The sequence below is a fragment of the Aythya ferina genome (assembly GCF_964211825.1).
Source record: "Aythya ferina genome assembly, chromosome: 5".
NCBI classification, from domain to species: Eukaryota; Metazoa; Chordata; class Aves; order Anseriformes; family Anatidae; genus Aythya; species Aythya ferina.
In genome coordinates, this window is record NC_140301.1 from 17,081,482 (window position 1) to 17,093,551 (window position 12,070).

At 43.4% G+C, this 12,070-nt stretch overlaps 1 protein-coding gene across 1 annotated transcript in view; it reads left to right on the plus strand.

The window, feature by feature from the left end:
• ABTB2 (ankyrin repeat and BTB domain containing 2) overlaps positions 1–12,070 on the plus strand; it is a 140,619-nt gene that overhangs the window by 119,554 nt on the left and 8,995 nt on the right. The window contains exons 5-10 of the mRNA XM_084522166.1: positions 2,127–2,292; positions 5,684–5,773; positions 6,261–6,362; positions 7,981–8,077; positions 9,258–9,393; positions 11,245–11,471. Coding sequence (XP_084378292.1) covers positions 2,127–2,292; positions 5,684–5,773; positions 6,261–6,362; positions 7,981–8,077; positions 9,258–9,393; positions 11,245–11,471 — 818 coding nt within the window. The remainder of the gene's footprint in view (positions 1–2,126; positions 2,293–5,683; positions 5,774–6,260; positions 6,363–7,980; positions 8,078–9,257; positions 9,394–11,244; positions 11,472–12,070) is intronic.

Sequence of the window (12,070 nt, forward strand, 5' to 3'; positions counted from 1 at the left end):
GCAGCTCCAGGCCGCCAAGCACTACAGCCCACCTTTTTGCCCTGTCTCTCTGGTAGCTCCAAGCAACTGCTTTGTTTTGCTGCTCGCTCAGCAGGGCTCAGCAGTGAAATGTCCCCCTGCTCCACCAGTGTGTGTAAATAGCACTGAGTGGAATCGCGCCTGTTAGTAAAACAGAAACAGTGTGCACAGACAGGTACCATCTCTTTAAGAACTTCATTTATTTTCTGAGGTTCAACGGCTTTCAAGGTTATAAAGTCTTTCTATTTCACTTGTTTGCATTAGAATTATGATCATTATAATATAGCTATGGTATCGTAATTATAAAATATTGTAGCATTGTGATACTGTACCAATTACCTTGACAGAACGAGACTATTAATTGGTGAGCTTAGCTTGAGAACCTGTGCATGTCTAACAGTAAGCCTTACCTTCCTGTCATCTTGTGCTCTGTGCGTCCTAATCTAGTACCTGGGTGCTTCAGAGATCTTGTCTTCCCATCAAATACTTGCACTCAGCTGCCTGGGAGCTACATTTGCTCACAGATGCATCTCCAAAGAGCTGGTGACTCCAGGGCTGTCACTCTGCTTCCCTGCTGACTGTTCCCCAAATTGCACCCTGGTGTAGTTCCTCTCTGAGAGCAGCTGCGGTGAGATGCTGGTTTCCCATGTGCAGTGTGACCGGTCACCAGGCTGGGAGTGAGTTTTGTTAACTCAGCATATTGTTCGCTGCATCTGGTCACCATTTGTCATCAATGCAAGTTCAGAAGCATACAAAATGACCAGCTGAATTAATACTTGCATAAGATTCATCCTGAGTCTTCTAAGTGAAGTGATGAGTGTTTTACTTATCTGGCAGGCCATACAAAGTTTCCAGAAGAGGTTAGCCCTGTTGAAAGAGTCTCATTTTTCAAAGGAACTTGGCAGGCTAATACTGTACTCGCTGAGAGTTCGCACAAGAGCCTGTGCTGAAAACCAGACAACGAGTAGAGGAGGCACTCACCCTGAAATAACATCAAAGGGCTGGCCATATCAACGCTCAGCTGAGATAGGAAACGCCTCCAATTTGGGAATGTTTCTTCAGCAAGGGAGATAGATCTCCAGGTTTGGAATTCAGAAGTCTCTCAGCAGATAACCAGATGATTTACAGTAATCTCTGAACTCCTTCCAAATGAGATAAAGGTTGTTTGATAGTCAGCTAGAGGATAAGGATTTAATAGAAACTCATAGAAATGTTAGCGTACTTCCTTTGAGGCATTGGAAGAGAGTTGAGAGTAATTTTGATTTGACTTTTTGGTTGTTTGGTTTGTTTTTGATTTTGAATTTGATTTTTTTTTCTCCAGAAAAGAATCTGAGGAATAAGGATCATTATCTTATTTTAGAAATATCTTTTATTTTAAAATAATAGTCTGGTAGTCAGACAACATAGCTGTTTCATCCTGGTACTATCAGCTGACTGATATTTTATGTATATGTACACCTTCTTTCTACCTTTGTCCTTCTTAGAATGTTTTTGTGTATGTTTGATGGACTACGATGTGATATATATGATTTACATGATATGATATACAATGTGATATCACAAATGATGTATAGCTAATTATTAAAAAAAAAAATTATTTATCACAAGAAGCTGAATTGATGAAATCTGGTTGCTGCAGGTGTGCATCCTGTGACCCTTCTCCCACCACGCCAACCTCACTGCTGTAGAAGCCGTGGGTGTTCAGTGCCCATTTCAGAACAGGCATATCCTGGCATCTCTTTGCTGTTCTGCTGATGAATTTGTGGCACGAGCAGTGCCTGGTCCAGAGCTACCCTTGTAGTGATGGGCCAAGTGGCAAGGAATAAGGATTTCTTTCTGCCTTTGAGGGCACCAGTGAAGTTCCTCTGCTTGGCCTCATCTCTCTTCTCTCAGTATTTACATGAATTTACTGTCTTTAAGAACAAAAACTTCTATCTCCAATATGATTGAAGATAGACAGATTTTTCAGAAATGATTACACAGTGGGGAAAGTATACACTAGGTAAAAACTATGGCATTAAATAAGCCTGATTTCTGAGACAGGGAGAGAGACATGGAAAAAAAAAAAAAAAAAGACCAAAAGCCAGAAATTATTTTATCCTTTACAGACCTGAATGCTGCTTTAGTTCCTTCCGGAGACTGGATGCTAAGGCTGCTACCGAAAAATTCCAGCAGGATCTGGGTTTCCGAATGTTAAACTGCGGAAGGACAGATCTGATCAATCAAGCCATAGATGCGCTAGGACCCGATGGAGTTAACACCATGGATGATCAGGTATGCCACACGCGCGCACACAAAAAATTCTTTGCATGACCAAATTGCGTTTTCCTTTCTGTGTAGCAAGTCAATGTGCGAAATCTTAAGCATTGGTTGCCTCTTAGTGTCTTTTCTAAGTCTATCTGGTGTTTTATTCTGAGAATGTACCTCTTAAAAGAAAAAAAAAAAAGTAAGTCCCCCCTCATGCCACCTCCTGAAAAGCCAGTCAAAGCCCAGAGTGAATTGTTTCTTTATCAGCTGGAATGCAGGGCTGTTCCTTGGATGGCCTGTCTCAGACACTGATGGAAGACAGGTTAATATGCTGGCTGCAAATGGAAAGTCTGATGTTGTCTTAATGCTGAGACTATGTCAAAACAAAGTGGTTTTTGCCAGTGACACTCTCTTCTGGTTCAACAGCTGAAATCCTGTCTGGGTCAGTGATGAGCGACCAAAAGGTGTTGCTGTCTGATGGCTTTCAGGTTGCCCATGTGAAGTGAATTGTGTGTTCTCGGTACAGTTTGGTATAGGAAACAGCACAGAGAAACCCAGTGGCATTGGTATCCATTGGGATTAGCTTTGCTGAAAGCTCAGTGTGCCGATGTGTCTTTTTTTTGTTTGTTTTTACGTGTTCCCTGCTCAGCTAGATTTAAGTATGGGGACTTCGTAGTCTGGTAAGTCTTTGGCTGCTTCTGCTGTCAGTCCCATCAAGTAACAGCAGAGTCTGTTCTCTGGGGCATAATTCAATGCATTGAATTAGCTTTTAACTAAAAAAAAAAAAAAAAAAAAAAACACCTCCCCCAAATAAACACTCGTTATAGCTGTCACAGCAACGAGAATGAGCTGTCATGTCTCAGAAACAATAGGATATTTATCAGGAGGAAGAATTTACGTTCAAGTAGAGAGGTTTTCTCATAGGCTGTGTGATACTGTGCTTTAGTGCTGTGACATTTCAGACCAAATTCTGAAATTGGCACATCTTCCATGGTTCTTTCTACCATCCTGCAATTTAAAAGGAGGTAGAAATATGTATGCAAATATGATCAGAATTGCTCCTGCACAAGCTTCCATTTAGGTACGTAGTTGCCTTATTTACATACCCCATATAATGAGTTTTGTGGTCACAGAGGTAGGGCACTCACAGGTGCCCTTGACATTGACTTTATTGAAGTGACACTGGTGGCAGATTTATATTATGAATAAAGTAAGTCTGCCACTTACTTCCTTTATTTTTTTTTTCTTAAGTTTTGCAGTTTTGGCTTATGTAGACCTAAGGACTTTTGTTCTGCCAAAAGCAGAACTGCTGTGTTCTTGCTCTGGTATTTTGCACTGTGCACCTTAGAATCCTGGCACTGGTGCCAAGCCAATCACTTCTCACTGAGGGACATTTTTTACTTGTCTACAGTAAGCCAGCTGTTTCACTTTTTTATGCATAAGGACCCTGAGTTGTAGGCAACTCGCTGGAAAGGTTGAGGACCTTATTTATCACTTGTGTCACTTATTTATGGTCTTGTTATCATTCTGCTGCTGTATTCTTCTAGCCAGTCCTACTGTGAAAAGGGGGGTCGTACAACACTGGCCGCTCCGTTGCCTTTGCAGAGTGCTGCTCCCATGTTTCAAAACAGTGTGTTGGTAGCGATCAAGGAGGGCAACACACTTCTCTTTGGAGACAGAGTTGCTCTGAAATTCTCCCCGTCAGTGATTCCGAAGCAACCTCCATCACACTACCAAGCACAGAGAATTAAATCCAGACTCTTAGCAGTGAACTCTGACGTAACTGGAATATGAAACCCCATCTGAACTTTGCAGCTAGCTTGTTTTCCCCTTCCTGTAATGCCAGTATGCCCGATTCAGGGATAACTGATGTAGGCACAGCAATAGAAAGCAGGTCTATATGTCCCGTTGTAGGATAAAACATTGGACACTGGCACCTGGTAAACTCAGTTGATGTATTTTGATTTCCTCTGGTCACGATGAGTCTTTTTCAAACAGTGCACGGTAAGCAGGCAGCACTGAGTCACTGCAAACAGGTGTGACTGCCTCTTGTGTGGCAACTACAGCAAAAGGTTTTTTGCAAATCCTACAACTGGAATTGTTGGACTAATTTAGCATATAGCCTTTAGATCCAGGTTCAGGTTTTGATCACTCCCAGACTGTGAGTATATCCAGCATTAAGGTCTGTGTTCAGACCCATTTCTACACATCTGTGTGTGTACACAAATTTCAAGAGAGAGAGAACTCTGAACAGCTTCAGAAACCTGAACTTGGAGCAGGACCTTCCTTGTATTCGCTTCTAGCTGGTATGAAGCAGCTCCCTGGTTTCATGCAATCTGAAGGGTTAGGAAAACAATCTCTTCTTCCCTATGAATACTGACTGGCCAGCAGGGGATGCAAAGCTGATATTGGAGGAGGGGAAAAAAATGCGTCTATGTTAACCTGGTAGCTTTAGAACCCTGACCGTGGCAACAAGTACGGGCTTGTGCCTGCAGACTCAAGTTTAGGATTCTCATGTTACCTGTCTATATTAGAGCTGGTCTCCCTCTCACAGCCCCAGAAAACCAAACCCACCCACCCTCCCACCCCTGAAATATCTTTGCAAGTGCATACGGCTGTCTCAGGTGCAGGAGGATAGGAATTGAGGCTGTTCTGAAAAGATGCCTTTGCAGATACAGGACCAGAACTCCTTTCTGTGAACTTTACTTCTATTTTATGATACGTGGCTGTCTAAAGACAAAGCTGTATTATTCATTCAGTTCGTGCAGTTATATTATACACAATGCACTGCAGAAATGCTACCTGTGAAAAATTCAAACAAATTAGGCAAAGAGAAATGCTGTAGGATGTGAGCAGGAATGAATTTTACTAGGCTGTTTCCTTTCTGTCCTTGGCTACTCCTGAAATTAGCTCTGTAAGTAAGGCTCATTTCTCTCATAATTCATCTCTGAGCCGTCACAGTTTGTTGGTTAAGTAGAAAGAGAGAGGCAGATTTATGGGATTGAAATGCTGAAATATTGTGGCAAATAGGATTTTAGCAATGGGGATATGTTGCCAAATAAATTCATCTGCATACTTTTGTGTTGTTTTCTGCTTTCAGTTCATCTGGCTACAAATGATCCAAGAAATGCTATTTCTTTTTTGGCAGCCTCTGGAAAGCTCAAGAATTGTGGACAATACATGGCTGGGATTTTCAGTGATCCTTTTGTATTCTTTCAGTCTTGTCCCCTGATTTTTTGTCCACATTGCTTTCCTGTGCCAGCTCTGCACAGAAACCAAAATGTTTTCAACATGTGCGTGTGCTGTCCCTACACATGCCTGCGCACACATACACACTGTGAGATTCAAACTCAGTGTCCACGACAGATTCACCGTTGCAAGGTATAGAAAGGTAACTTTTTTTTTTCTTTTCCTGAAGGGTATGACCCCGCTAATGTACGCCTGTGCTGCTGGAGATGAAGCTATGGTCCAAATGCTTATAGATGCCGGAGCAAATTTAGACATCCCAGTAAGTAATGGAGGAAACTCTCCCCAAAATTATTCATTCTTGATCTGTAAATTAACAAGAGCAGCTAAGAAATCACTATGAAATCTCTTGTAGCAACTGAAGTCTTCCCTTCTGGAAGCTCTTACATTGGACTCAAAGCAAGGCATTTCTTTCAGAAATCACTGCTTCAGGGATTTAGGAGGGGGAGAAAAAATGTCAAGATATCTTGGAGCGCTCAGTGGCTGCAATTATGATTGGCATTGGCAAGCCTAATAGGCACGGTGCGGGTAAAGGGGCTTCCTTCCTGAAAGAGCTGCCACTAGGAGAAACCAGCGAGCCCATTAAAAAAGCCCAGGGGACTGGACGGAGTGAGCAGCGCTGGCAGCATTTTCTAAATGACATTAGGTACCATTCCCTGGGGCTGTCATTTACAAAGGGAAAAGCCAGTTACGTAGAAGTCTTAAGATATGCTGCAATGGTTAATAACTACCTGGTTTCCTTTGCCCAGGTTCCCAGCACCTCTCCGCGCTACCCTTCAGTCCATCCTGACAGCCGGCACTGGACTGCTCTCACCTTTGCTGTACTACATGGGCACATTTCGGTTGTGCAGGTAAGCTGCGGAGATCCTCCGGTCGGGAACCATTAAGGCAGACACTGAGGGACTGGCAGGCAGCACTGAGCTGAGTGCTGAGCAGCACCCTCACTGCCAGGTGGCTCGAGTATCTGCCCCACTCCCTTTTCTATGCAATTAATGCAGGGAGTAGCAGAACAGTATGAAATACCAGAAATCCTACCTAAACTTCAAGGGGATCTCAAAACTAATCACAGCAGGTAGTCAGCAGCTGCTGAATTTAATTTGCCTTCTGCTTAAAGAGAAAAAAAAAAAAAGATGTAAGCAAATGGAGGTTGCATACAGTCATTTTTTGTTTGTGTACGTTTGTAAATAATTACAAAGATTAGATCCCACCTGGCAAATTGCCAGTACAGCCTTTGGTATTACAAAGGTTGGACAGCCTTAATTTACAGGTGTGGTAAGAGTGATTCTCCCAGGAGATGTAGCCAGGTATATCAAAGCTCCTGCTGGACTGCATACCCACAGTGTTTGTTTCTCTTATTTTGTTTAAAACTTATAAAGATTACAAAAAAAAAAAATCTCATTTGGCAACCATTCCTTAAAGGGTAGATGATGCTTTCTGGAATCTGTGTATGAAATTACCTTTGCAGTTAAGGTCTGCCCTGTGGTCATTGCATGGAGTAGTTGGCATCTCAAGAGAAACAAACCAGCCCGTGGGCAGCTGTCAAGCTCTATGAACAGGTTTAAAATCAGTGTGAATGTATGTGCTGTTAGTGCCGAGGCCAGTGTCAACCGGGGATGGCTGAAGCTTTTCAGTCATGACAGTGTTACACAACAGCCATCTGGACCCACCCTCAGTGGAAGAGCCTCTGCCGCAGGCAGGAGCCCTGCGCTCATCTTTGCTGCCAGGGGAGAGGGACGGCACCCACGGGGCCGCATGGGGAAGCAGTGCTGTCTGGGTGCCCTGCTGCTGGCTGCCCGCACTGCTCGGCCGTGAGAGATCTCACCGCCGTGTAGCCTTCTCCCCTGCATCTGGGAGATGTGTAATTGCCCCTGTGAGTAGCTCGTTGTGTTCAAAGAAAGCCGGTTCTGTGTGTGGCAACTCACTGAGGCTGCCAGGGCCTCCTTATGCAGGCTCCATGGGGCCGAGAGACCAAGGGGGATGTTTGGCCTCCAGGGCTAACTCCCTGAAGGTGTGCGCTGTTTCCTGCACACAGCATGAAGCCAAATGATGGACTCCCTGCGCTCAAGAGAAGCTCTGATTGCAGAGCTCTTTGGAGCTGGGAAATTACAATAGCAAATCCAGATTCATAAATGAGATTTAAAAAAAAGAAAAAATATATTCCTCAAGCTGCCAGATGAGATTTTTTTCCCAGCATAAACTCACAATTCAAAGTACAGTAAAACAACAGAAAATGAGAAGTCTCTAAACTGACATTCAAGCAGAGGCTTTAGCCCTAGGCTGATTAAAGAAATGCATGAGAAACTTGCCTTGCAATCAACACTTTGCTTTAGCCTTTGAGATGTTCCTTTTGCGTGCATGCACTCTTCATTATGAATTTACTGGTGTTCTTTTCTTACACACAGCCTCTTCTGTTAAGTCTTCCTAAAATGTTCTTTTCTCAACTCCTTGTCTTTAATGTGTCTGTTGCAGCTGCTCTTGGATGCTGGTGCCCATGTTGAGGGCTCTGCTGTTAACAGTGGAGAAGACAACTATGCTGAGACCCCGCTCCAACTGGCTTCAGCAGCAGGTAAGTTATGCACAACCTCAGCACACTCCATCTTCTGCTACCACAGAACCACAACTGATTGATGCATGGGTCAGGTATCTGTAAAATGTTAGGATTCACTGCATTTTGAAAGTACTGTGGATACAGTAAAGATATCAAGTTCAGTATCCACGAGCTGGATACTAAAGAGCCAGCATTTTTTTAATTTATAAACCACCAGTAGAAACCCAGCCTGGGTTGGCACTGGCATTGATTAACAGCAGTTATTGCATGCAGGAGCTGATGGGCACTGAACGACTGTCTGCTTTTGCCAGTAGTGCCAACACTCATCTCCTGCCAGTGGCCTCCACAGTAAAGCTAAAACAACTCCTTTGCACAGGGCACTGTCAAGAAAGATAAAACAGCTACTGTCTAGCCTAGGCATGTCTCTGACCAAATAACTTCCAGATGCAAAAATCAACAAGTTTAAATTCAGCCTAGGGAAAGAATAGCTTTTATATAAATTTGTTTTATTAATTTATTAAATGTAAAATTCTACATTTCTTCTACTTTGCTGTCATAAGAGAAGTTTAGCATTCTATGAACAAGTCTGTGCTAGCCTAAAAGTACCTGTTGTTTTTCAACACTTCTAGCCTTTTTTTTTCTGCTTCATCTTTGTGTCTTCATGAAGATGAGTCTCTGCTTTACTCTGCTCTGAGCTTTACTGAAGGGATAAAAAAAAAATGGCCTCTTCCCTTCCCAGCGACAGATACACATTGTGCTAGGTCTCTCGCCACCACTCACTACTATAATGAAAACAGTGGAAAAGAGGCCCAGCTGAATGTGAACTGCACCAACACATCTTGTCTGCAAGGTGATTTTATAGAAGCTGTGATCAGCAAGTGCAGCGTACAGCAGCTGCCTTCTGACCTTCTCTGTTAAGCTCACCCACCAGCAACTGAACAGCTGAGACTCTGCTTGTGCGTACTGAAAGCACCAGACCAATTTCTCTTCCTACCTGTAGCTAGCTGTGCACTCTTACATAGGTTGGCTGCTTCGTGACTGTTCCTCCCTCTCAGAGATGCTATGAAGCCTAACGCATGCTTGCAGGATGCTCTGAAAGCACTAGCTGTCAGCACAGAAGTTGCTAGTACAGCCTGCCTGCTAACAGTCCCATGTTATGCTGAAAGTCACCACTGTATTTCTGTCAATTGTTTCCTAGGGAACTACGAGTTGGTCAGCTTATTACTAAGCAGGGGTGCCGATCCCCTCCTGAGCATGCTGGAAGTCAACAGTATGTCTTCATCGCTTCACGAAGACATGAATTGTTTCAGTCATTCAGCTGCGCACGGGCACAGGTAAAGCTCCATTCATGCTCAGAAGAGTGGTTTTGCCTAAGGCTAACGCACTGTAGGTATTCCTACCTGACTTTGTATTGCGTGTCTTATGCACTAATCCCTGGGCGTTCAGTTCAGAAGATGGTATTAAGGCTCTGCTGATAGCAACCATTTTTTTTCTTGGGCAGGTCAGTATCTCAGGTTATTCTGATTCTGATATAGATAGTACTGGTTATGAGCATTTGGGGGAACTGAATGAATCTTTAAACTGGTAGATGCTTTCTGTTATATCACTTTGAGGGGAAAAAAAATATGCAAGATTTTCATTTTTTAGTGACAATAACTTTGAAAAAAGGGACTACATCTTAGTCAAAAGCACAAAATGCAAAAGAAATGTTTTTGTTTGCTTTTTCACTCATTTGCTGGACTATCTTTGTGGCAATGTGAGTTCCACTTATGGGCTGGTTAGAAACATAAAATAGCAGTTCACATGCTAAGACAGAACCTAATCACGTTAAGGAGGTGGGAAAAATAAACTACTACAGATTTCAGTTGGCTGCATCTCTGGTTTCTGGATAACCAACCAAGAGATCAGTCATTTTAAACACTGAAAAACTAGACTGGGCTTTCAACCCCTGCTTTGCAGGGTGGTTGTTTAGAAATAAGACATTACTTAAAAACTCATCGAGAAATCCTTTTGTTCCTGGAAAAAATGTCAGCACAATGAGCCAATTAAAACAGGCCCAAACCGCCCATGTAGCTGGGGTACGTGATATCCAGAGGGTCTCGCAGCATTACAGCCTGCCTTTCTAGCAACAGGCTAAATAGCAGCTATCTTGCTTGTGCACAGATGTGCTTTACCGTAGTGCCAAAACTGCACCTCCAGGTACAGCACACATCTGGCTACAGCAGCAAAAACATCTCCAGTTCAAATGAGGCCCAGACTCAGTGAAGCTGGAACAGCCGAATGCTGTTATTTACAGTGGAGAACTCCACAAACACCACTCTGTTCCCAGCCCTGTTCCGCTCCCACAATCTGCTGGGACTTCCAACCACGCAAACTGAAAGCCAAGGCTTATTCTCCTGTCAGGTAGGGGAAGGTGATGTAAAGCACAAAATTAGCCAGTTTTAGCCCTATGGAGTAACGTGGGTGCAAAGAGAGCACCAGCTAGCGGCAGTTCAGTGTCACAGCCGAGTAGTTCGGGTGGACTCCCTGGGATGGGGAATGTCTGTTGCAGATGGCTCCAGCTGTCTGTAGGCAGACCAATGATGCAAGCTTTCTAAAGTGACTGTTTGGACACAAGAAAGCCTCCTTCTTGCAACTGCTGTGTGAAATTCCAAACCAGAAAATTCTCTCTGGATTTAGCGATGCAGAACGATCATTTTTTATGGCTTCTATTTACTGATACAGGAAACAAGTCTGACTAAAGGAACAGTGCTTGAAGATGGTCATTTGGGGAAACAGCAAGGGTTCTACCAGACAGTCTTTGGTAATTCTTACTTCAGGCCTTAGGATGTTACCACACTTAGAGCTGGCAGAAGGAAGTGCGCTTCTTCTATACGTGTTCCAAAGTATAGACTGCAATAAAAATCAGTTTGCCCCCAGTGCTCTGAAACATGCCCTGTTTCTGCTAAGGTACAAGAGCATATTGCATTCTTTTGTCCTTGCTTCCAGGGCATCAATTTCTAGCTGGAGGGATGGGGAAGGACAAGCACCTTAAAGCATCTCTGTATCTGCCACATGTCTGTCAAACCCCGACTCTTTGGGAAGGAAATTATTTGCTAAGCTAGACCTCTAAACTTAAATCACCACAGTCCTGCCTGAATTATTGCCATTCCATTTATTCATAAATGATACTTTTTCTTCCTCAGGAATGTTCTGCGCAAGCTCCTGACCCAGCCCCAGCAACTGAAGGGAGATGTCCTCTCACTGGAGGAGATTTTAGCTGAGGGGGTGGAGAGCGATACCTCCAGCCAGGGCAGCTCCAACGAGGGACAAGTCAGGCTATGCAAAACCAGAATGAAGGCCCTGCAGGAGGCCATGTACTACAGTGCTGAGCACGGCTACGTAGACATCACCATGGAGCTCAGGGCACTTGGTAAGGGGTTTTTTTTATTATTACTATTTTTTAAAGTGTTGTTCTCACATTCAGGGAATGAAAAGCTTTTTTCCTTTGTCCATTACATTTAGTCTATAACCCCAACTGCAGATCTACCTTAAGTTTATGGGAAGAAACAGCTATATGTAATTTAAATTTTTAAGTGTTTGTCCATCATTTTTGGCTGGACCCTCAGTTTCCGATAACCAAAAGCAAGAGGCACATCCCTTCATCAGATAGTCTGTGTTAGAGAGACCAGTCTCAAAAACAAAGATAACATCAGAGATTAAGTGGTTTAAACTGAAAGAGCAGATTTGATCTAAAGGTAGGAAAGAGAAGCTTTGAAGTTCGTGTCTAGACTGTTACTGGCAACTAGGAGAAGAGACCTCACACTTTGTGCAGGGTTAGGTATTCATACAAGTTCCATTCAAATTGACTTGTGGCTCTGACTATTGATGAAGCTGAATATACAACAGGGAGTCTCTGGCCCTTAACGATCAGCAGCAAGTTCTAGCTTGTGGTCCTGGTACCAGTCCTCTGCTGTTGTAGACAAGTCACTTAACCTGTCAGTGACCCTGCTCAGTCACCTTTAATGCATC